The sequence below is a fragment of the Pongo abelii genome, chromosome X (assembly GCF_028885655.2).
Source record: "Pongo abelii isolate AG06213 chromosome X, NHGRI_mPonAbe1-v2.0_pri, whole genome shotgun sequence".
NCBI classification, from domain to species: domain Eukaryota; kingdom Metazoa; phylum Chordata; class Mammalia; order Primates; family Hominidae; genus Pongo; species Pongo abelii.
Genome location: NC_072008.2, coordinates 154,996,366 through 155,022,154, shown reverse-complemented (window position 1 = coordinate 155,022,154; position 25,789 = coordinate 154,996,366). Strand labels below are relative to the sequence as shown.

Below are 25,789 nucleotides of genomic sequence, written 5' to 3'. Positions count from 1 at the left end.
GACAAAAGCCCTAGAAAGGCAAAATAACTCTCTTAATTTTACAAACAAAGTCAAGGCCAGAAGAGAAACCCATATCTCAGTATACCTCATTAAAACTATGCTTTGCAATATTTCACACTTTCCAAAGTAGAGATTTATTTTCAACTGCCTCATGAAGAATCACTAAAATTATCAAATAGTGCTGTTTTAAATTGCATCATTATTAATAATGATGACAGAAATGTGTATAACATAAGAATTAAATTTTGTTAAAACAGAGTAAGAATAAATCAATCTTTTGGTTTCTTTCCCACCAAAAAAAGTGTTAAACAATGACAAAGGCTTTAAAAGCAAAGTGCACCAAGAAAGATGCACTGAAACCAAATACTCTGATCTACCTACACAATGGCATGTTGAAATCACTGACATTGTTTTAGGATGCTGATGGCTAGAACCACTTGCATACGGCCTTAGAAAAGAAAAAAAATACATAGGAGAAAGAAGAGGACTTGAGAAAACAGAAAGAAAAAAAATCCCAAGTATTTGCATACTCTTTAAGAAGCCATCCTTGAGATCTATCTCTGAGTTTGACTAATGCCAATGAAAAAAATGGAAGAGAAAGGGGGTGAATGGAGGACAAGGACTCCAAGGGAAGAAAAGTATCGTATAAAATAGCCAGTTTGGCATTACTTTAGAAAAATCCTTGGGGAAGCACACTGAAAAAGAATGGATGGTTACAAGAGAAGAATTGAGATGTCCTTTCTTGTAGGGAAGTAGAGAACAAACATGGGAAAGCTCAGAAATTACTGCTTGAATTGATGATGGCAATTGTCTTGAGAGAATTCCTAGGTCTCCTACGATGACAGGGAAAGTAACGTGTCAAGTTCAGCATTACACTCTGGTTGCCACATTACCTACAAATTCAAGATAAGTGACAGTCTGGCTTTTAAGCTCTCTCACTTTGGTCCCACATACCCACAGCTGCAGATAAACTGGCCTATCCTTAGAATATACTTCACATTTTACTCACTTCCCCTTTCTGTATATGCTATTATCTCTATCCATCACTAATATGACTAATATGCACACGTACGAAGTGCTCTCCAGATTCCTCTTGAACTACTCTAATACCACCCAATATTAAAGGCCAAGTTCAAAACAAACTTCCCATTCATTCTCTGTGAAACCCTCCCTGGTTACCTCTATGTGTCCCTGACTGACAAATCAGTCCTGCTACTGTGAGAATGGTCTCAGTCTCCCCTCCTCAGGACACCTTTCCTAATCACTTCTCTTTTAGCGTCTCCAACCTTTCCATCACAAAGAATGCAAAGCCAGGTATTCTATTTGTATTACTATCAACTACACATGTTCAGTTGGAGACAACTTCATTTAGCTTAGGGAGACACTAAAGTTAGGGGGAATATGAAGAGAAAGTTAGGAGGAATATGATAAGAAAATGAATCTGAATACCAATGAGACCAGCGAGTTGGAAGAGTTAGTAAAAAAGCATAAACAAAATGCAACTACCAGGGGATGGACTAGCAGAGAAGAAGATACAAAGCTTCCTAGATTCCACACAGCTATAAGACAAATACTAAGCTCAAGAGTCTTTTCTGGCACCCTAAAATTATAAAGTTATCCCTTCATTTTGATGGGTTTGGAAATAGCCCAGCTATAGCCTTGGACTCAGTACTATTGTATTTTCATAAGAATGCACAAAAAAATAAACTGGTGATATACATCAAGTGATATGGTTTGGCTGTGTCCCCACCCAAATCTCATCTTGAATTGTAACTCCCACAATTCCCATGCTTCATAGGAGGAATCTGGTGGGATGTAATTGAATCACGGGGGCAGGTCTTTCCTGTGCTGTTCTCATGATAGTAAGTCTCACGAGATCTGATGGTTATTATAAGGGGGAGTTTCCCTGCACAAGCTCTGAAGAGAGCTTGTCTCTTGTCTGTTGCCATGAGAGACGTGTCTTTAACTTACTGCTACAATTGTGAGGCCTCCCCAGCCACATGGAACTGTAAGTCCATTAAATCTTTCTTTTGTAAATTGCTCAGTCTCAGATATGTCTTTATCAGCAGCATGAAAATGGACTAATACAGGAAATTGGTACCAGGAGTGGGGTGCTGCTGAAAAGATACATGAAAATGTGGAAGCAACTTTGCAACTGGGTAACAGGCAGAGATTGGAACAGTTTGGAGGGCTCAGAATAAGACAGGAAAATACAGGAAAGTTTGGAACTTCCTAGAGACTTGCTGACTGTCTTTGACCAAAATGCTGATAATGATATGGACAATGAAATCCAGGGTGAGGTGGTCTCAGATGGAGACGAGTTACTTGTTGGGGACTGGAGCAAAGGTGACTCTTGTTATGTTTTAGCAAAGAGACTGGTGGCATTTTATCCCAGCCCTAGAGACTTGTGGAGCTTTGAACTTAAGAGAGATGATTTAGGGTATCTGGCAGAAGAAATTTCTATGCAGCAAAGCATTCAAGAGGGGGCTTGGGTGTTGTTAAAGGCATTCCATTTCAAAAGGGAAACACAGCATAAAAGTTTGGAAAACTTGCAGCTTGACAATCAATCGAAAAGAAAATCCCATTTTCTGAGGAGAAATTCAAGCCGGCTGTAGAAATTTGCATAAGTAACAAGGAGCCAAATGTTAACCCTCAAGACAATAGGGAAAATGTCTCCAGGGCATGTCAGAGGTCTTCACAGCAGCCCCTCCCATCACAGGCCAGGAGGCCTAGGAGGAAATGATGGTTTCATAGGCCAGGTCCAGGGCCCTCTGCTCTGTGCAGCCTAGGGACTTGGTACCCTGCATTCTAGTTGCTCCAGCCATGGCTAAAAGGGGCTAAGCTTGGGCTGTTGTTTCAGAGAATGGAACCCAACATCTTGGCAGCTTCCACATGGTGTTGAGCCTGCAGGTGCAGAGAAGTCAAGAACTGACGTTTGGGAACCTCCACCTAGATTTCAGAGGATGTATGGAAATGCCTGGATACCCAGGCAGAAGTTCACTGCAGAGGCGGGGCCCCCATGGAGAACCTCTGCTAGGACAATGTGAAAGAGAAATGTGGGGTCAGAGCTCCCACAGAGTCCCTATTGGGGCACCACCTAGTGGAGCTGTGAGAAGAAGGCCACCAACCTTCAGACCCCAGAATGGTAGATCTATCAACAGCTTACACCATGCACCTGGAAAAGCCACAGACACTCAATGCCAGCCCATGAAAGCAGCCAGGAGGGGGGCTATGCCCTGCAAAGCCACAGGGGCAGAGCTGTCCAAGACCATGAGAACCCACCTCTTGCATCAGCATGACCTGGATATGAGACATGGAGTCAAAGGAGATCATTTTGGAGCTTTAAGGTTTGAGGCCCTGCTGGATTTCGGACTTGCATGGGGCCTGCAGTCCCTTTGCTTTGGCCAATTTCTCCCATTCGGAATGGCTGTATTTAACCAATGTCACCTCCACTGTATCCAGAAAGTAACTAACTTGCTTTTGAATTTATGGACTCATAAGCAGAAGGGACTTGCATTGATTCAGATTAGCCTTTAGACTGTGGGCTTCTGAGTTAATGCTGAAATGAGTTAAGACTTTGGGGTACTGTTGGGAAGGCATGATTGGATTTGAAATGTGAGGACATGAGATTTGGGAGGGGCTGGGGGCGGATTAATATGGTTTGGCTCTGTCCCCACCCAAATCTTATCTTGAATTGTAACTCCCATAATTCCCATGCTTTGTGGGAGGAACCCAATGGGAAGTAATTGAATCATGGGAGCAGGTCTTTGCTGTGATGTTCTCGTGACAGTTAGTAAGTATCACAAGGTCTGATGGTTATTATAAGGGGGAGTTTCCCCGCACAAGCTCTCCTCTCTTGTCTGCCACAGTGTGAGATATGCCTCTCACCTTCCACCATGATTGTGAGGCCTCCCCAGCCACGTGGAACTGTAAGTCCATTAAATATCTTTCTTTTGTAAATGCCCAGACTCAGGTATGTCTTTATCAGCAGCATGAAAACAGACTAATACATCAAGTGAAAAATTCTTAGCATGAGTTATAAACAGCAACTGGATGGCCTTCCATTCATTGAAGCAGCTGTCTCATTTCTGTGTAGCGGCATGGACATATCTAGAACATCAATGGTAATATCCTAGCATTCTCTGCAGTTCTCACACAAGGGACCTGAGTTTACTATCTAACTCACAATAAATAAAGGTAATTATACTCACAGTGTTCACTGCATTGGGTGTGAAACAAAACAGGCACAGTCACAAATGTGAGCAATAATTTTTCAGCTGGTTGACAAAGCTAACCACTAAAATAAGCTACAGACAAATCCCACACCATTTCTATTAAACTTTTCTAAAGCCATTAGTTTTGTGGCAATTGGAGCCTCAGATAGCCTTAGATCACAGCCAAGAGCAGCATGTAAAGCAAATGACCCTTTAGGGATATGACACTCTACACGTTAGTTTTGTACTTTCAAAAGCTTATTGACTTAGGATGGAGACATTAAATATGTGATATCAATCTTTTCATGTGCATGTGATTATTTACCTGGCAAGCTATACTAATAACAAATTGCACCAAAGTGCAAAGCTGTCTACACCAGCAGATTTTTATCCTAAGGTAAAAATAAACAAAAACTTCTGTAAAGAAATCATGTATAAAGCTACATTTATTAACAAATTCATTTCCTAATAAAGCACCATCTGCAAGCAACCCTTAGTTTCCACTTGATATAAATAGGCCTTTTACTGTTTTCAGATGCAGTTCCGAGAAAATTCTTCTAAACCCAACTGCAGAACACATCAGCATTTTGTTGTTGTTGTTGCCAGGAATGTTGATAAACTCTATGACATGAAGTTTTGTTATGTATGTATGTATGTATGTATGTATGTATGTATGTATGTATTTATTTATTTATTTATTTTTGAGACAGAGTCTAGCTTTGTCACCAGGTTGGAGTGCAGTGGTGCAACCTCGGCTCACTGCAACCTCTGCCTCCCGGGTCCAAGCTATTCTCCTGCCTCAGCCTCCCGAGTAGCTGGGACTACAGGTGTGTGCCACCATGGCCAGCTATTTTTTGTATTTTTAGTAGAGACGGGGTTTCACCATGTTGGCCAGGATGGTCTAGATCTCTTGACTTCATGATCCGCCCATCTCAACCTCCCAAAGTGCTGGGATTACAGGCGTGAGCCACTGCACCTGGCCAACATAAAGTTTTTAAACAAAGTTATTTGTTAAAATGACATACCTCAATTGAAAAGCTGACCTTTTGCAATAAAGTTGGTTATACTTCTAATATCCTTATTGTTGATACAGAAATTCTAAGAGGCATGGAAATGTTTCAAGGATAAAAAATAAAAATTTCCCCACTATATACTCAATATGTGGACACATAAACAAACATGGGCACACACACTTGCACATCACATTTCAATAATAGTTTGTGATCTCTCAATTCATAAATATAATGTTATCTGCTTATTTGTATAGCTTAGAATACTGTCTGTTTTCTGGCCATTCAACCCATCCTGCTTCACCCTCCCCACAAATGCACTTCACTAACACTCATCAACTTCCTGTTACTAAAGCCAGGGAAAAAGTTGAGAATACTCAAAGAAATACTGTGATTGCTCCACGGATAAGCCTTTTTGGTAGTAACTCAGAGTAATGCTACCACTCATCAAGACGGCTACACTGACTAGGGACCCGGAACCCAGTGCCTGAAACTTCTTGGTGCCGGGAACTGAGGCTGAATTCTAATGCTAAGTGTTTTTGAAAAGTGCATCAAGATTTAATAGGGTAAATTTTCAGACTTGGTCAGAGTTTTAGCCACATAAATTCCATTAGGTACAAAGCTCCATAATGCTCCACCCTGTCTATATTTATGCCCGCATTTTAATCTGCACCCTTCTAAGCTCTCTTGTTGGGCCGTGTAACCTCTCTTTTCCTTTCCTCCTATTTTTGGTTTTCACATTACCCTTGGGTTCTGTATATGCCCCTGACTTTAGGGCTTTAAGCTTCTCTCTACTCTTCTGTCAAATCCTTCCTTGAAACCCATATTTTAAAATAAGTACTTTCTTCACTGATCTCCTTTCATGACTTTATTGGACCTGGCCCATTTTTTATACAGAGCTCTAGCAAGGTCTGTTTGTAGCATCACCAAAGGCTGCATGCACATAGGCTGCTCCTGGGATAATCGTCTCCAGAGCTGATGACAGCTCAGACTGTCTTTGAAAATGTACCTCTCGTTGGTGTGCCAGAGCACTGAGTGAAAGCATGAAGTCATTTCTGAATCTGGGTCAGCCATTTTGTGAATGTATAAGAGAGAGAATTACAACAGAGTGGATTTCGCTGGGTCTGTGATTTGTCACTCTACTAATGAGGTATGGAAACAGGCTGACAGACTGCTTTATGGGGCAGTGCTATTTCCAGATCAGTTCTGGCTGTGTAAGGAGAGAACAGCAGCAGATACCAGGGCAAAAGAAGAAACAAGAATGATATCCCCACCTCCCATTATACTTGTACTTTTTCAAAGCAGATCTCTTTTTTGGTTTTTAAGTATTAAAGCCTGTATTAAGTCATTCAGTAGAAATTATGGCTAGGATTTCTCAATGACAGAACGGGAGCAGAGCAGAGTAAGAAACAGGCAGACAGAATACAACTGAAAAAGATATAACTCATGATGGATTTCCTAGCAATTGTTCACATTTGTGCATGTTATTTGATTAACATTGTGGCTTAGAAAATGTAATCAAGTAACCATTTTTGAAATTCATTCATTCAACAAACATTTATTGAATATCTACTATGTGCTAAGTATTTGCTAGGCGCTTGGGATACAGAGAGAATGAGGTATTCCTTGCTCTTAGTGAGCTCACAGTCTAGTAGAGGAGATAGAAACATAACTGAATCACTACAATACAATGGAGTCGGTGCCAATCAGGGCATATAGAAGGTGCTAGAGGAGCCAAGACAAAGGGGTTTTTACTTAAGCTGAGGGGATCAGGGAAGCTTTCACAGAGAAGGTGACAACTGACCAGACCTGAAGGAGAAACAGAACTTCACCAGGAAGACAAGGGAGGGTGGGGAAAGACATTCTAGGCTGAGGGGACAGCAAGCCAAAAAGCAAGAAAGCGTGATAAAGCATGACATGACAGGGAACCACAGGTAGTCCCATATGGCTGGGATTTCAACTGCACATGAAGAAGTAGTGAAATATGTAGCCAAAAAAGGAGTATGAAACTAAAGGGTGAAGAGCCTTGTATGTGTGACTAAGAAATTTGGACTTTTCCCTGGAAGTGATGAGAAGGTACTGAATAATCAAAAGCAGGGAGTGACATGGTCAGATCTGCCTGTTAGATGAGCCTGCATGGATGGTATGGAAGAGAGGTGAGACTAGAGGGAAGGAGACCAGTCAAGACGGGCTCTCACAGCAGTCCACTGAAGGCTCACAGATGGTTCAAAGGCAGTGGGGGTAGAGATGACAGACTAGAGAGATACTCAAGAGGAAGCTTGACAAGACTTGATGAATGATGACACAAAAAGCAAAACTGCCTCAGAAATGAAACAATATTAAAAACATACATTCAGAAAATATAGTCAACAGCCCCAGGCCTCCCTCCCTTTATGTTCCCATCATCCTCTGAAATCACCGCATCTGCTGAGGATAAATAAAGGAAGGAGAGCCGGGGGCTTATAGGGTCACACTTCTCTAACTCAGATACCACTAACTTGGAATCTGCAACCATTCAGACAGACTGCCTGTCACTCCTATTGAGTAAGAATTTAACCCTACTTTCTTCCTCTGTGTTATTTCAAGCCTTTAGTCACCAGTGACAGGAATCCAATCTAAAGGCAGTGGCTTCTTCCAATCAAGTGCTTGAGTGCAGTAGACAGCCGCTTACATGGTAGTGTCTGAGAGGCAGCACCATATATGCCCCCCACCCAGGGGCCACAAGGCCTGGAATCCAATCATTAGCCATTCATTCCTTAGAAGAGGCTTTGGTGCCTCTGGACTTCTCTTTTACAAGGCAATGATTCCTGAGATGGGTAGGATATTTACTCATTCTAAACCAGTGGGCTTTTTGTTGCTCGTAATGCTTTTTGCTTTGACAGAAAGGATGAATGTAGAATAAAAGGGCTATGTAGATACCTGTGGAGGAAGGAGATGCAGAAGGGAAGATTGATGGATACGGGAGATAACATTAAGATCTTGCCAAGGAATAGCTCTGTAATCACTCAAGAAACTAAAATTCTTAAAGAATGCCTTCTACTTCAGGTTCCAGCAAACCACAGTTCTACATTCTTCTACTTTAAGGAACTTCTGTATTTTAGGTTTAGAATATGCTACTGAGTAGTGAAGGCATATAGTGACTCGCAATCTTCTCATGAACCTTATACTACTTATGACCAATTATAATCTCAAATGTTATTAATTTGTACATAATATTACCACAACTGTATTTTATGAAACTATTTTATAACTCCAACTTGTCATTCTTTCAGTCAGACCGACCTTGTCTTTTGTCATTCCAAATTATGGAGATTTAACTGTATTTGCAGCATGTTAATCAGTTATGTCACAAGTGACAGAAGATCAAAATTCAGACCCTGAACTTGAAGAGTATCCTATACAGCTCATTAAGGTAAATGAGAGCTGCTTGTGAATACTGGATTATAGAGATTAGAGCAGAGAACTAAAAAAAAGTGAAACCAAACAAAACTTTAAAAATTACTTACTTCACTTGTTTGGAGGATGGTGAACTTTGGCAGTTTAGTCTTTGAACTGGCTGCACTGGGTTTTCCATCCAAGAGTGTTCCAAATGACAGATTCCCAAAGTTGTTCTCAAATTCAATTGAAGGTTTCAGTGTTGGCGAGATGTCCGGTGCCTGGTCCTGGCCATCCATGGGTCTGACGTATGCAGTTGGCTTTTGCTGCCCCATGCTTGTTTTGCAGTAAAGCCCTGGTGGGAAGTTTTGAACTGAAAGGCCACTGCTAGGAGCTAATAAAGAGGAAGCCACTAGGGGAGACCCAGGCGCTTGCACGGCGAATTCAGATTCTTCTGGTGAATTGGATTGAAAGATTTCTTTGAAAGCATCTTCTCCACTAGACTTAGGGTTACTGTCTTCCTTTGCAGATGGGTTTGACTCTTCAACTTCTCCAATCTGGGGCTGTTCAGCTGGGTAGACAAAGAAGTCTTCCAGTCTGGCTTGAGACTGGTCCTGTGTCAAAGTCTGCATCTTGTTCGGCTGACCACTGGCCTGGCTTGCCAGTACAGTGCTAGGGTTATGACTATCACGTGACCACTCAGGTTTTGATTTTCTGTTGCTGTGTATTAGAGTTGAATTCAGTATCACAACAGAAGGTGGAGGCATTGGTGCTGAAGGATGGGTATTATCCTGGTGAGGTGGAATTATTCTGTTCTTTTGTTCTGGAAAAAAGCTTGGTTCATTTTTGTTGTTGGGATTCTGGGGCACAGAATTCTTTGGAATTCCCACTAGGTGATTCTGATTAGAATGGTTAGTTAGCAAATCCTTCATTTCATCATAGTTTCCAAGCGTGTTCTGGACTCGGTTGGCAAGTGCATCACCTTTGTTTGTCTAAAATAACAAAAAGATGGGGGTGGGAGGAGAGAGAATGAATAGGTTTGTGTTTCCTAATGTTAATGTTTCAAACAGATGCCCTAAGTAGACTATCATACGGGGTTCTTTAAATATGTCTTGCTGCCATATAATTTCATGCTTTTCATGTGCTATGTAAGAAAAAAAATCAAGAACTCTATTGAAAAAGCTTCTGGAATGAGCGGGTATGATTAACATTTTTATACTCCCTAGCCAGTCCTTAAACATGTTCATTGAGAAAAACTTTTAAATTACATCATTTATTAATTTTATTAGAAAAATAACTTATTCTGTGACAGATTAGCTGAATTGCTACATTCTACATTGTGATTAACAACTTCTGCTTACCAATCATTGGAGTTATAATGGAATTTTCTACCTATATAAATTTTGGACATATCAGCCTTTGCACCACATTATACCATGAAAAAGGCTTAGGCTATTGGATAAGAAAATCAGTTAAATTGTGCTACCATGACTATAATAAGCTTAGGAAAGGAATGGAATTAAACAGCATCTAATTGAGCTAACTCATGACTAAAATGAATCTGATTCCTTCTAATCAAAGAACTGTATGAATTACTAGTGTTTGCCTGTATATTCTGGAATGACTGTGTTTACATATTGATGATTCACACTCATTTACTTTGAAATGATGCAATTGTTCATCAACAGTGACTCAAGCCCTTCTGTGTCTTTTCAATGATTAAGGAAAATTTATTCAAGTATTTAAACTGTTGTTTAAGTAAACCAAAACAAAGTTATCTTTTCAAAGTGATGTTAGCCTAATGTATAGCAGTTAGAGAGGCAACCAAATCATTTTACGGACAATCAGTATACCAGCTACACCACCCCCTGTAGGATGTATTTGTTCTATTAAAATGGCTGTGATTGTTTTTAAAATAATTGTGCTCCTGCATGGGTTTTTGTAATACAGAAAGCAAAGTTATCATGACTAAAAAATGGTGGGTAGCTGTATACTTGGAAATGACTTTGATGAAAGCTCAGTTGTTCACCCCTAAAAGTGGCTTTCTTTATGCTCTTTATATGCCAAAGAGGTTATCAAAACAAGCTGCTGAATTCAGAAAGCCAAAGGACCTTTTTGTACCTAGACTGCACTATCCTGGCCCAAGATGTTGCAGTGATAGAAGGCTACCAGTATTCAAGGGGCCATCTGGCAACTGGGCCACTGGATGGGAAAAATACCACCCTATGTGGCCTTCAAGTCCCAGACTCCATGGGCACATTTTCAATGCACAGGAGGGAGTGACCATCTAACCATTGGTACACTCTCTGCTGAAGATAGTTGTTTAACATCTAAGATTTTTCACATGCCCTTAACACAGCCCAGTCTCCTAGTGTACACAGGGAGTATACCTATCCAGGGCTAGCATCTCAGTCTAAACTTGTTGTTTGGCTATGTGTTTTCCTTTGTATGTGAAGATGGGAGGATATGCAGATGGATAGAGGGCAAAGTGCCAGAAATGGGTGAAGTCGTCTGGGGAAAGAAAACATAGAATGAGAAGATACGGATTAGCAGAGAACCCTGGGAAGCATCAACCTTTAAGAGACTGAGAGAAGATGAGGAACCAGCAAACGATACCAAGAAGGAACAGAGAGAGAACCAAACCAGTAACCTTGGCCTCATTATTAGCACCATCTCCATATACCGTATAAAGTATTTAACTCATACCATGTGTGTGTGAAACCATATGAGACACATCCAAAGAAATGAGGGCAATAGGAGAAATATAAATTTCAAAGATTAAGGAAAAGTATGCTAAACATATGCTAAGGGAGCTCTGTCAGGGACAGATATTTTTAGAAATCAAATAACTATATGTCAATTTTAGTTTGCTTATCCTCCAATCATATATTGCATCATACACAATCTTAGTACTGAAGTAGTGATTAAACAATTAACATTCTGTATAATCCTCAGCTGAATAATCACTCTGTTTTCAAAAGTACATCTGAAGATATATTTAAAAGTTGTAGATGGGTAGAAGTCACTTTTATTTCCTAAAAGTCTCTAGGTTCGTCATTTTTAATGGCAGGAATTACTTTTTAGCCCAGACAAGAATAAACTCTTTGTATATAGTGCTCTCCTTCAACTGAGTTGCACAATGAACCACATGGACAGCAGCCAAAACCAGGCTCCCTGTTCAATCTCTAAATTTAAAACAAAGAAATTTCATTGTGCTGAGGGTCCAACAAGAATCTGATGCAAGCTTTAAACATTTCTAGGTTGTTTTGGCCTGTCAAACAGATTACCTCTTGGGTCAGATGTTTGCCTCATGAACAGTGATATCTGGCCATATTCAATGATCTGACCCAACAAGGGAAAACACCACCATTTCACTTCCCATTGGAATGCCTTCATTTCACTATCTGGCTTTCACAGAAACAGAGCTCTGCAAAATCAGAACCTTGTCCCTAGGTGTCATAGAGACCACTGTAATACCTCCATGCCCTGAGAAGTCACTGTAGTCTCCTTAGGGAAACATAATCAGGACTCAAGAATGTGAAAGCTCATTTGCTTACAAGCAAGCTAGTCAAATTCCTGTTCTTGTTTCATGAGTAAATAAAAGAGGTTCATCTTGTCCTCAGTAGGGAGAACCTTGCCTACTTTGTGATGTCTCTTCATTGACATTTACTTATAATGATCTGGGTTTCTGAAGCAAGCTTAGATATATTTTTCCATATCTAGGTTTTAAAAATATACTTGAAATTAAAAGAATTTCTAAACTGGCCAATGTCTAAAACTGTGTCTATGTGAACAAAATTAGAGGAAAATTGAAATTTCTCTCAATAAGTCTAGAAAATCAACCTTCTACTACATAGTGTATACTACACTTATGATATCTTTTCTTGAATAAAACTATGAGTTCTTAAAGGTCAGAGACTACATTTCACTTATTTTTATATACCCAAGATGTAGCACCATGTCTTGTGCTAATCAAATACTCAATAAATTTTTATAGAATTGAAGAGGATAAATTAAAATTCATACCCTGTCTATATCAAAATAAAGAATTTGCAATGGCCGAAGTCAAAGGTACATAATAGAAGGCAAAAATCAGGCTAACTTGGTTACTATGATTGAACATTAAATTGAACTTTGAGTTTCCTGGTAGCTAAGGCAAAAAGGAAAAGCTCGTAGGTTATAGAATTATCTTTCATCGAAAGAAACATGTCCTAATTCATTAAATGAGACAAATGGTTGTCTGATAATAAAATGTGAAAAGGAATTCCTCTCACTGATATGTTTACAAGAACACTTGAGCAATGTAACAATTTTTGGGGCCTCATTTTCCAAAATTATGCAAATATGTCTTCATGTGGCTTTTTCTTATGATGACTAACTCAGTGAAAGCATGCCTGCATGTCGACTTAGAGGTCTAGGCTAATACAATCCAGGCGTGCAGCTTTCTTGCACAGTAATGACACAGGAGTGAAGCTGTGATAACCTGGAGAAATAGAGGGATGTCATCCCCCTTAGACTAGTTTCCTCATAGAGCAATTGTCTCAGAAGGACGTGTGACAGGAAATGTATAGCACACAGTTCAAGGTTGAGTTCACTGGTGATGCTTTCTGAGTTTCTGATTGAAGGAAGATCCATATGGTTTGCATAACAGATGTTCTGTGGCTACAAGTAGGAATTATTGTAGTAGTTCTTAAGACAGACACTGGTAAATTTGAGACCCTCCTGAGGCAGGATTATGCACAGAGGACACATGGACACAGAGCCTCAAGAAGTTCACCATTCAACAATCAGCACATAATTAGTAGTCCAGTCCAGGTCGCCAGAGTAAGCACTCTACCTTCCCACCACTGGAGGTGGATAACTGTCGATCAGTTTTTAAATTTCTCAAGACGGAGATATGAGAACCACTGGATAGAAAACCCAATGGGGCCTGAAATACATTTATACACACCTACACAATGTGCTCTCATTATACACCATAGCAACTTCTGATTCACACTAAATGTTCTTTTTCACCCTCCAGAGTCTTAGTAATCCTATTAAGGAGCAAAATATTCTTGGTAATCTTGATTGAACATTATAAACATGACAAAAATGAAATTCAGCCATTTCAATCAATTATATGCTTCTTTCAATTTGGCCAATTCTTTACTTCCCGGTCTAGATAATTGGTTGATTCTTTAAAGGTAACCTCTGCAGCCATTATTTTCTAAGTAATCACAATTTCTCTATCATCAGGAAATGCATTTTCCAAGTATTTTCAGGCATAAATTACATGTCTGGTTTGTGGCTCATGACTAACAGCATTCCCTCATTTAAGCTTTTTTGCCTCTCATTACTTCAGGAAATGCAAACTTCCCTCAGTTTGTTTCTAATGCTATCTACAAATCAGTAGTATAATTTCATTGCATGCAAGACTAATGTGCTAAGAGGCTATTGTACCATAGTATTTCTTTTTAATACAAGTAGCAAAATAATTCAAGTTTTGAAGCTCATTTTTTTCTTTTATTTTATTGTGGCTAACGTGATTTAGTAATTTGTCTTTTTCTAATTCTAGTATTTTTGCAGTTAATCTCTCCAAGCTCTAAGTTTCTATTTCTTTCTTTACTCTAATTATAATAACGATAATACCTGAATTTGCATAGCACCTTACAGATTTCAAAGCAAGGTTTCCCAGGTTATTTCATTTGATGCTTAAAACAACCATGTGAGTCAGCAGAGTAGCTCCGGCCTCCATCTGGCCTCTACCTCTATGTGCCCCAACACAAATGACCTTGGCTAAGCCATTTAATAATCCTCTCTGCACCTCAGTTTCCTCATTCTCATTGGGCTATGAAGAGCCATAAAATATTACTATTCTTATTAATTACTATGATTCAATCCAGAAAGGAAAAAGAAAACCTATGGATCAGAGAAAGGGAGTTTCTTCTCCACCATCACCCAGCAGGTAAGCTTATCAAGTCTTCTGACTTCCTGTCAGAGGATAAATAACTTCCTGTTACAGATACGGAATCATACAGAACTGGATGCAAGGTCTAAATTCGCCATGTATAAGGATATGAAAAATGCAAAGAAGCCATCTCGCTTCTCTGAGTTAAAATTCCTCATGGAAAACATGGGAAAGTTGCATACTCCAGTTGTTATAAGGACTAAATGAACACACACATTGTTATAAGGACCAAATGAGCACACACATAAAACTCTAGCACAGTGCCTAGCAGACAGTAAGCTGGCATGCACTTGTTACATGCCAGTTCCTTACCAAACTTAGTGCACTAACCTAGACAAGTCAAATGGCTTCATATTTTTCAGGCACATTTGAAGACATCCTTCTCAAAAGCATAACACAAACTCCAATTTGAAAATCATATGCTACAAAAGCAGCCCAAGAGAGAAGTTCCCTATCACCAACTAAATCTAGGGGTGGTCAACATTCTCTCCATTCTAGCAATGGTAGAGGCAAAGAAAAGAACGGAAAGAAATTAGCCAGGAACATGAGAGATCACCATTTATCTTTCTGCCAAGAAAGGATAATAGGTCCTAGAGATCGGTGTTCATGTTGGCTAATTTATGAACCACTGGCGCTATTGGACAGGTGACTGGACCTTGTTTTAGGCTTCAGGGTGGCAAGAACTTTCCTGAAAGTCTTGACCCACCATCAGGAATGTTTATTCTAAATTTGATAAGCACTCCCACTGCCACCTTAGGGAAGAGCTGTGGTATGTCCTCGTTTGTACCAGTGGACCATGGGCCAGCTCTAGGACTCCCAGGACCACTGGCATGTCCAGATATTCCAAGGGTATCCAGCCCAGTCTTGATCTGGGGAGCCTTATGGAGGTGCAACATTAGTTCTAGTACTCTGTTACTCCCCAGTGTTCTCCCAGGGAACCCTGAATGTGGATGCAGCTCAAGATAACAACCAATCATCAAAGCAAGGGTGAAAGAAAAATAATTATTAGGTCACCAATCACTAGCATTATTCTTTTCCTTCACAGTTTTGACTTAAGAACAAAGGTTTTGGCCGGGCGCAGTGGCTCACGCCTGTAATCCCAGCACTTTGGGAGGTCAAGGTGGGCAATCACCTGAGGCCAGGAGTTTGAGACCAGCCTTGCCAACATGGTGAAACCCCATCTCTACTAAGAATACAAAAATTAGTTGGGCATGGTTGTGCACACCTGTAATTCCAGCTACTTGGGAGGCTGAGGCAGGAGAATCACTTGAACATGGGAGGCAGAGGCTGCAGTGAGTCGCACTGCACTCTAGACTGGGCGATAGAGCGAGACTCCATCTCAGAAAAAAAAAAAAAAAGAACAAGGTTTTTCCCCATTAGGAAGCACAAAGGTAACAAGCTACTAATCACACAATAGGCCCTGCCCCACACTATACTAAATGTTCCCATCTATGTCTCTACTTGATGTACCCTTATAATATCAAGACAGATGGCTTTCGAAACTTCTGAAAATGTTGATAACAGATTTTTTTCAACTGCCTACTCAAAAAGACACTGCTAACATTTAAAAAATGGATCTATAAACAGGCCTTGTGAAAAGATGGCATTTACCTTAAAGGTACAAGACCATCAATTCATCATGACTTAAAATTATGAAGGGAGAATAAATCAAGAGTTCTTCACCTCATTATAGTGTTGAGGATACTGTGGATATTGGATTTTAAGAATAAACCTTTTGAGTAAAGCTCATTTTTCTAACCCATCCAAAGATAACATGTAAAACTTATCTCCTTGTTCCTTCTTCAGCTTGAGACAGGATAAGACACTTACCATGCTTTGACCTCTCCTCCATTTTCTGCAGAAAATGGAGGCCCTGATTTCTTGCACTTCCCCAATCTTCCTTCCCCTCTCCTGCTTTGTTCTCATTCTAATGTTCTGTTCCCACCTTCTACCCCATAGCTCATGATTCCTCAACTGCTCTCCATCTTGTATTATTTTTAATCTCCTCCGGCACCTTGTTCAACTTAGCCTCACCCTTCTCTCCTGTATCTTCCACCTTCTCATTCACCATTGAAGTTATTTGCTTCCCATCAATCTCTAAACATGTTCATGTTTATCTCATTTTTCTAAAAAGCTTCCCTTTATATAATTCCTCCCTTTACTTTCTAACTTATCTTTCTTTCTTTCTTTTTTCCTCCATGCAAAACATTTCTGCAAGATCATATCTACATTGACTGTCTTGCTTTCTTTACTTAACCACTTCCCATTTATTCTCCAACCCCTGGCAGTTTGGCATCCCACAATGACCATTGTCATCAACAAATAAAACAACTCTCCGTAAGGTCACCAATTACTCTTTAACTGCCAAATCCAAACAGCCACTTTAAAGTTCTTACCTTTCCTGACCTCTCTGAGGCACAGCAAATCCTTCCTTTGTTCCCTAGGTTTCTATTAAATGTTTCTTTCCTAGTTCTCTTCCTACCACTCTGGTCATTCCTTTGGAGTTTCTTTTCCTGGCCTCTGCTTTCACCACCTCTTTTACCCCTTAAATGGTGCTACTCCCAAGAATTGTTTGTCCTCCTTTTTACTCCATAATCTCTTCGGTGATGGTAGGCATTCTCACAGCTTCCACTGATACCTATAAGACAATAACAGCTAAACTTCTCCCTTCACCACTCCCATGAGTTTCAGACCCATATATCCAAGCCTTCTGGATAGCTCTCTCCTGATATCTCTCTAGCATCTCAAAGCCAACACGCTCAAAACTAAATTAATTATTTTTTCTCTACAAGCACCAACCGTGTTCTCCTCCTGAACAACTTGTTCATGATACCACCACCCTCTCAAATAAAAAACTTGGGAACCATTAATTCTTATTCCATACTCCCCACATGCAATTAGACACCCAATTCCATAATTTCAACTTCCTTACTCTACCTTAAATCATTCCTGACATAAGCTCCCCTCATCAATTACAATAGCTTCTTTATCTTTCCTTAGTTTGCCCTTCCTCCAACCCACTGTCCACACTGCCCAAGATCATCATTCTAAACTGTTCATTTTTCCTGGCCATACCATGACTTAAATATTTGTAATGATTTTTTTCATCATGTAAAAAGTTATGTTCAAACTCTTTATAATGAGTTTGAATACAAAGTCTTCGCTGATCTTTCCCTTGCTATCTCTCTGTTACCATGCAGGCATGCCATCACTGGTTCAAATGATCTCTGCCACTCGACTAGGAACTCCTTGAAAACGGAGACTATGCTATTCCTCTTTGTACACTGGTGTAAGGCAGTGACTAGCACATAGTAGGCCTTCATAAATGTTTGTTAAACCAATTATATATCTAAATATATACCTTCAAAGTAGTATACAGCTTAACCTGTTGATATGGGAACACTGCTTTTTTAGGGATCATACTATTACTGACAGATTGAAAACCAGTAGCTTAGGTGACCTAAGTTTCTTCATCAGGCTTACCAAACTTGAAAGTTCCTGCAGTGTCTCAATCAAGAGTTGCTTACTTGCTTTGAACAAGGTAACAAGACCCTGGTCTCATCAGTCACCAATCCAAATAGCTTACTCTCTACCCCAAAGTAGTATTTGGGCCTATGCTGTCTTCCTTAAGAACTTTCCTTTTCCAGAAGTCACTGTCCCTTAAGGGTACTCTTCTAAGATCACAGCTCTTGAAAATTTTCTCTATTGTTGTACTTCTTACATCATTTTTGTTTTATTACAGAAAATTACACTGCTACTACATTTCAATAAAAACCAACCAGCTGCCAGCAATTCAATAAGATTCTTCCATCATAATCTCTTCCCAGTCACCTCTCATCTCTACCCCAAATAGAAAGTTCAGAAGCAGTCATTGTAAAATCAATACTTGTAGACACAGCGTTTGATGATTATTGGAGCTACACACTAGCCAGAATACCACAAGAAATTCAATCTAGTTATACTACCCCCCTCTGGTTGAGACAATCTTCTAACCCATGATTATTAACCACCAGGAAAAATGATTGGCTTTTCTCCTTTATTCTAGAACAATGATTTTCAAAGAGCACTCAAACCACTGAAGAGCTGCTAACAACCTAAAATGGAAAAAAAAACAGTGGGCTTGCAATGGATGACACTGATTGGGAAAAGAAACAGACATCTCCATTGACATTCTGATGAAGTCTTCAGGAGCTGCCTACTGACAATCACAGCAGTAGGAAGTGTCAAGGGGGCATTCCTTGCTGTAGGAAGTGTTGGGCAGAGAGGGGCTCATTGAAGACAGGAAGTCTCACAAGTCTCTCTTCAATCATACTGTTCTCCCAAAAGAAGATGAAATCTGTTTCTGAAGACTTCGTCAGAAACTTGCAGTTGCCTCAAATACAGTGTACGTACAAATTTCACTTGTAAAATATATTCCCCTGGAAATGAGTTGGGTGCTTTAAACATAAATTAAATGTTGATTAGTGAGTTCAAAAATGTAACAAGCAACCATTTTCCAGAAAGAAAAATTACATACATATTCAGCTACCTTGTATGGCTCCCCAAAAAGATCAAAGCCTGAAGAAAAGAGATCCTCTTCTTGCTGGACTTCTTGATTCCTCCGCTCCCATTCTCTTTTTTTAAGTGCACTACGGTCTTGTTCATAGTGACTGATATGAAAAGGAAAAGATAAAAAGAGAAAAAGATTAATTAATCATGCAAGTCATTTAAATTTTCCTTGCTGTCAATAACAAGAAAAAAATTCAAGTCAACTTGCTGCCCAAGTTGACACTGCATAGAGAGCAGATAATCCTTTTCATTACACCTATTGAGTTTAAGATCCTGACCAGCTCTTCAGAATAAAGAAGAAAACAAAAACTTGCTTATTTGAAATGATATTCATGACAAGCAAGTAAAGCAAAATTCTCTTCCCTTGTCCTTTTTTGATTATTATAAGCAATTACATACTCCCCAAAAGTCAGTCCACAGTGCAGAAAGGTACTAAATTAAAGTTACATTGTGTTGCCAACTACCTAGGGCTCAGAATCCACAGATGTCACAAAGTCCTAAGGGAAAGGAATTATCAAAGTATGGAGCTGAAGATAAATTGGAATTCTGTCCTGAGCCCATAGCCAAAGTGAGCTTGTTTTAATGAACTCACAGGAGAATTTAAGGGCATTTTCGGAAGTCCACAAAAAAATAAATCACCAAATCACCTACACTTCTTTGTGTTTGGTTGTTGTGGTGTTGGTCTTCTCATAGTTTTCTTCAAAGGTGAATGGAAGCCTTTTTGAGAAACTCTTCACAAAAAAAAGGGGTCTGACTTGAACAACAAATGACTAACTGTGGATGAAAAAAAGGAGGTGTCAAAAGCCTTTAATGGGGGGGGAGAAGCCAAGATGGCCGAATAGGAACAGCTCCGGTCTACAGCTCCCAGCATGAGCGACGCAGAAGACGGGTGATTTCTGCATTTCCATCTGAGGTACCGGGTTCATCTCACTAGGGAGTGCCAGACAGTGGGCGCAGGTCAGTGGGTGTGCGCACCATGCGCGAGCTGAAGAAGGGCGAGGCATTGCCTCACTCGGGAAGCACAAGGGGTCAGGGAGTTCCCTTTCCTAGTCAAAAAAAGGGGTGACAGACGGAACCTGGAAAATCGGGTCACTCCCACCCGAATACTGCACTTTTCCGACGGGCTTAAAAAACGGCGCACCAGGAGATTATATCCCGCACCTGGCTCAGAGGGTCCTACGCCCACGGAGTCTCGCTGATTGCTAGCACACCAGTCTGAGGTCAAACTGCAAGGCGGCAGCGAGGCTGGGGGAGGGGCACCCGCCATTGCCCAGGCTTGCTTAGGTAAACAAAGCAGCTGGGAAGCTCGAACTGGGTGGAGCCCACTATAGCTCAAAGAGGCCTGCCTGCCTCTGTAGGCTCCACCTCTGGGGGCAGGGCACAGACAGACAAAAAGACAGCAGTAACCTCTGCAGACTTAAATGTCCCTGTCTGACAGCTTTGAAGAGAGCAGTGGTTCTCCCAGCACGCAGCTGGAGATCTGAGAATGGGCAGACTGCCTCCACAAGTGGGTCCCTGACCCCTGACCCCCGAGCAGCCTAACTGGGAGGCACCCCCCAGCAGGGGCAGACTGACACCTCACACGGCCGGCTGGCCGGGTACTCCAACAGACCTGCAGCTGAGGGTCCTGTCTGTTAGAAGGAAAACTAACAAACAGAAAGGACATCCACACCAAAAACCCATCTGTACAACACCATCATCAAAGACCAAAAGTAGATAAAACCACAAAGATGGGGAAAAAACAGAGCAGAAGAACTGGAAACTCTAAAAAGCAGAGCGCCTCTCCTCCTCCAAAGGAACACAGTTCCTCACCAGCAATGGAACAAAGCTGGACGGAGAATGACTTTGACGAGCTGAGAGAAGAAGGCTTCAGACGATCAAATTACTCTGAGCTACGGGAGGATATTCAAACCAAAGGCAAAGAAGTTGAAAACTTTGAAAAAAATTTAGAAGAATGTATAACTAGAATAACCAATACAGAGAAGTGCTTAAAGGAGCTGATGGAGCTGAAAACCAAGGCTCGAGAACTACGTGAAGAATGCAGAAGCCTCAGGAGCCGATGCAATCAAATGGAATAAAGGGTATCAGCAATGGAAGATGAAATGAATGAAATGAAGCGAGAAGGGAAGTTTAGAGAAAAAAGAATAAAAAGAAATGAGCAAAGCCTCCAAGAAATATGGGACTATGTGAAAAGACCAAATCTACGTCTGATTGGTGTACCTCAAAGTGACAGGGAGAATGGAACCAAGTTGGAAAACACTCTGCAGGATATTATCCAGGAGAACTTCCCCAATCTAGCAAGGCAGGCCAACGTTCAGATTCAGGAAATACAGAGAACGCCACAAAGATACTCCTTGAGAAGAGCAACTCCAAGACACATCATTGTCAGATTCACCAAAGTTGAAATGAAGGAAAAAATGTTAAGGGCAGCCAGAGGGAAAGGTCGGGTTACCCTCAAAGGGAAGCCCATCAGACTAACAGCGGATCTCTCGGCAGAAACTCGACAAGCCAGAAGAGAGTGGGGGCCAATATTCAACATTCTTAAAGAAAAGAATTTTCAACCCAGAATTTCATATCCAGCCAAACTAAGCTTCATAAGTGAAGGAGAAATAAAATACTTTACAGACAAGCAAATGCTGAGACATTTTGTCACCACCAGTCCTGCCCTAAAAGAGCTCCTGAAGGAAGTGCTAAACATGGAAAGGCACAAACGGTACCAGCCGCTGCAAAATCATGCCAAAATGTAAATACCATCGAGACTAGGAAGAGACTGCATCAACTAACGAGCAAAATAACCAGCTAACATCATAATGACAGGATCAAATTCACACATAACAATATTAACTTTAAATGTAAATGGACTAAATGCTCCAATTAACAGACACAGACTGGCAAATTAGATAAAGAGTCAAGACCCATCAGTGTGCTGTATTCAGGAAACCCATCTCATGTGCAGAGACACACATAGGCTCAAAATAAAAGGATGGAGGAAGATCTACCAAGCAAATGGAAAACAAAAAAAGGCAGGGGTTGCAATCCTAGTCTCTGATAAAACAGACTTTAAACCAACAAAGATCAAAAGAGACAAAGAAGGCCATTACATAATGGTAAAGGGATTAATTCAACACGAAGAGCTAACTATCCTAAATATATATGCACCCAATACAGGAGCACCCAGATTCATAAAGCAAGTCCTGAGTGACCTACAAAGGGACTTAGACTCCCACACATTAATGATGGGAGACTTTAACACCCCACTGTCAACATTAGACAGATCAACGAGACAGAAAGTCAACAAGGATACCCAGGAATTGAACTCAGCTCTGCACCAAGCAGACCTAATAGACATCTACAGAACTCTCCACCCCAAATCAACAGAATATACATTTTTTTCAGCACCACACCACACCTATTCCAAAATTGACCACATACTTGGAAGTAAAGCTCTCCTCAGTAAATGTAAAAGAACAGAAATTAGAACAAACTATCTCTCAGATCACAGTGCAATCAAGCTAGAACTCAGGATTAAGAATCTCACTCAAAACCGCTCAACTACATGGAAACTGAACAACCTGCTCCTGAATGACTACTGGGTACATAACGAAATGAAGGCAGAAATAAAGATGTTCTTTGAAACCAACGAGAACCACGACACAATATACCAGAATCTCTGGGATGCATTCAAAGCAGTGTGTAGAGGGAAATTTATAGCACTAAATGCCCACAAGAGAAAGCAGGAAAGATCCAAAATTGACACCCTAACAACACAATTAAAAGAACTAGAAAAGCAAGAGCAAACACATTCAAAAGCTAGCAGAAGTCAAGAAATAACTAAAATCAGAGCAGAACTGAAGGAAATAGAGACACAAAAAACCCTTCAAAAATTAATGAATCCAGGAGCTGGTTTTTTGAAAGGATCAACAAAATTGATAGACCGCTAGCAAGATTAATAAAGGAAAAAAGAGAGAAGAATCAAATAGATGCAATAAAAAATAATAAAGGGGATATCACCACTGATCCCACAGAAATACAAACTACCATCAGAGAATGCTACAAACACCTCTACGCAAATAAACTAGAAAATCTAGAAGAAATGGATAAATTCCTCGACACATACACTCTCCCAAGACTAAACCAGGAAGAAGTTGAATCTCTGAATAGACCAATAACAGGAGCTGAAATTGTGGCAATAATCAATAGCTTACCAACCAAAAAAAGTCCAGGACCAGATGGATTCACAGCCGAATTCTCCCAGAGGTACAAGGAGGAACTGGTACCGTTCCTTCTGAAACGATTCCAATCAATAGAAAAAGAGGGAATCCTCCCTAACTCATTTTATGAGGCCAGCATCATCCTGATACCAAAGCCGGGCAGGGACACAACCAAAAAAGAGAATTTTAGACCAATATCCTTGATGAACATTGACGCAAAAATCCTCAATAAAATACTGGCAAACTGAATCCAGCAGCACATCAAAAAGCTTATCCACCATGATCAAGTGGGCTTCATCCCTGAGATGCAAGGCTGGTTCAATATACGCAAATCAATAAATGTAATCCAGCATATAAACAGAACCAAAGACAAAAACCACATGATTATCTCAATAGATGCAGAAAAGGCCTTTGACAAAATTCAACAACACTTCATGCTAAAAACTCTCAAGAAATTAGGTATTGATGGGACGTATCTCAAAATAATAAGAGCTATCTATGACAAACCCACAGCCAATATCATACTGAATGGGCAAGAACTGGAAGCATTCCCTTTGAAAACTGGCACAAGACAGGGATGCCCTCTTTCACCACTCCTATTCAACATAGTGTTGGAAGTTCTGGCCAGGGCAATTAGGCAGGAGAAGGAAATCAAGGGTATTCAATTAGGAAAAGAGGAAGTCAAATTGTCCCTGTTTGCAGACGACATGATTGTATATCTAGAAAACCCCATTGTCTCAGTCCAAAATCTCCTTTAGCTGATAAGCAACTTCAGCAAAGTCTCAGAATACAAAATCAATGTACAAAAATCACAAGCATTCTTATACATCAATAACAGACAAACAGAGAGCCAAATCATGAGGGAACTCCCATTCACAATTGCTTCAAAGAGAATAAAATACCTAGAAATCCAACTTACAAGGGATGTGAAGGACCTCTTCAAGGAGAACTACAAACCACTGCTCAAGGAAATAAAAGAGGATACAAACAAATGGAAGAACATTCCATGCTCATGGGTAGGAAGAATCAATATCGTGAAAATGGCCATACTGCCCAAGGTAATTTACAGATTCAATGCCATCCCCATCAAGCTACCAATGACTTTCTTCACAGAATTGGAAAAAACTACTTGAAAGTTCATATGGAACCAAAAAAGAGCCCGCATCGCCAAGTCAATCCTAAGCCAAAAGAACAAAGCTGGAGACATCACACTACCTGACTTCAAACTATACTACAAGGCTACAGTCACCAAAACAGCATGGTACTGGTACCAAAACAGAGATATAGATCAATGGAACAGAACAGAGCCCTCAGAAATAACGCTGCATATCTACAACTATCTGATCTTTGACAAACCTGAGAAAAACAAGCAATGGGGAAAGGATTCCCTATTTAATAAATGGTGCTGGGAAAACTGGCTAGCCATATGGAGAAAGCTGAAACTGGATCCCTTCCTTACACCTTATACAAAAATCAATTCAAGATGGATTAAAGACTGAAACGTTAGACCTAAAACCATAAAAATCCTAGAGGAAAACCTAGGCATTACCATTCAGGACATAGGCATGGGCAAGGACTTCATGTCTAAAACACCAAAAGCAATGGCAACAAAAGCCAAAATTGACAAATGGGATCTAATTAAACTCAAGAGCTTCTGCACAGCAAAAGAAACTATCATCAGAGTGAACAGGCAACCTACAAAATGGGAGAAAATTTTCACAACCTACTCATCTGACAAAGGGCTAATATCCAGAATCTATGATGAACTCCAACAAATTTACAAGAAAAAAACAAACAACCCCATCAAAAAGTGGGCAAAGGACATGAACAGACACTTCTCAAAAGAAGACATTTATGCAGCCAAAAAACACATGAAAAAATGCTCACCATCACTGGCCATCAGAGAAATGCAAATCAAAACCACAATGAGATACCATCTCACACCAGTTAGAATGGCAATCATTAAAAAGTCAGGAAACAACAGGTGCTGGAGAGGATGTGGAGAAATAGGAACACTTTTACACTGTTGGTGGGACTGTAAACTAGTTCAACCCTTGTGGAAGTCAGTGTGGCGATTCCTCAGGGATCTAGAACTAGAAATTCCATTTGACCCAGCCATCCCATTACTGGGTATATACCCAAAGGACTATAAATCATGCTGATATAAAGACACATGCACACGTATGTTTATTGCGGCACTATTCACAATAGGAAAGACTTGGAACCAACCCAAATGTCCAACAATGATAGACTGGATTAAGAAAATGTGGCATATATACACCATGGAATACTATGCAGCCATAAAAAATGATGAGTTCATGTCCTTTGTAGGGACATGGACGAAATTGGAAATCATCATTCTCAGTAAACTGTCGCAAGAACAAAAAACCAAACACTGCATATTCTCACTCATAGATGGGAATTAAACAATGAGAACACATGGACATAGGAAGGGGAACATCACACTCTGGGGACTGTTGT

General features: G+C 40.3%; 1 protein-coding gene across 4 annotated transcripts in view; it reads right to left on the bottom strand.

Annotated features, from left to right (window-relative positions):
- Positions 1 to 25,789, bottom strand: part of AFF2 (ALF transcription elongation factor 2) — a 498,044-nt gene that overhangs the window by 321,916 nt on the left and 150,339 nt on the right. For 2 of the 4 annotated variants that reach the window (XM_009235348.4, XM_054545161.2), the window contains exons 2-3: positions 19,066 to 19,198; positions 8,731 to 9,591 (exon numbers count right to left, since the gene is read on the bottom strand). In XM_009235348.4, the coding sequence (XP_009233623.1) occupies positions 8,731 to 9,591; positions 19,066 to 19,198 (994 nt within the window). The remainder of the gene's footprint in view (positions 1 to 8,730; positions 9,592 to 19,065; positions 19,199 to 25,789) is intronic. The other 2 variants (XM_002832215.4, XM_002832217.4) reach the window with 1 other exon arrangement.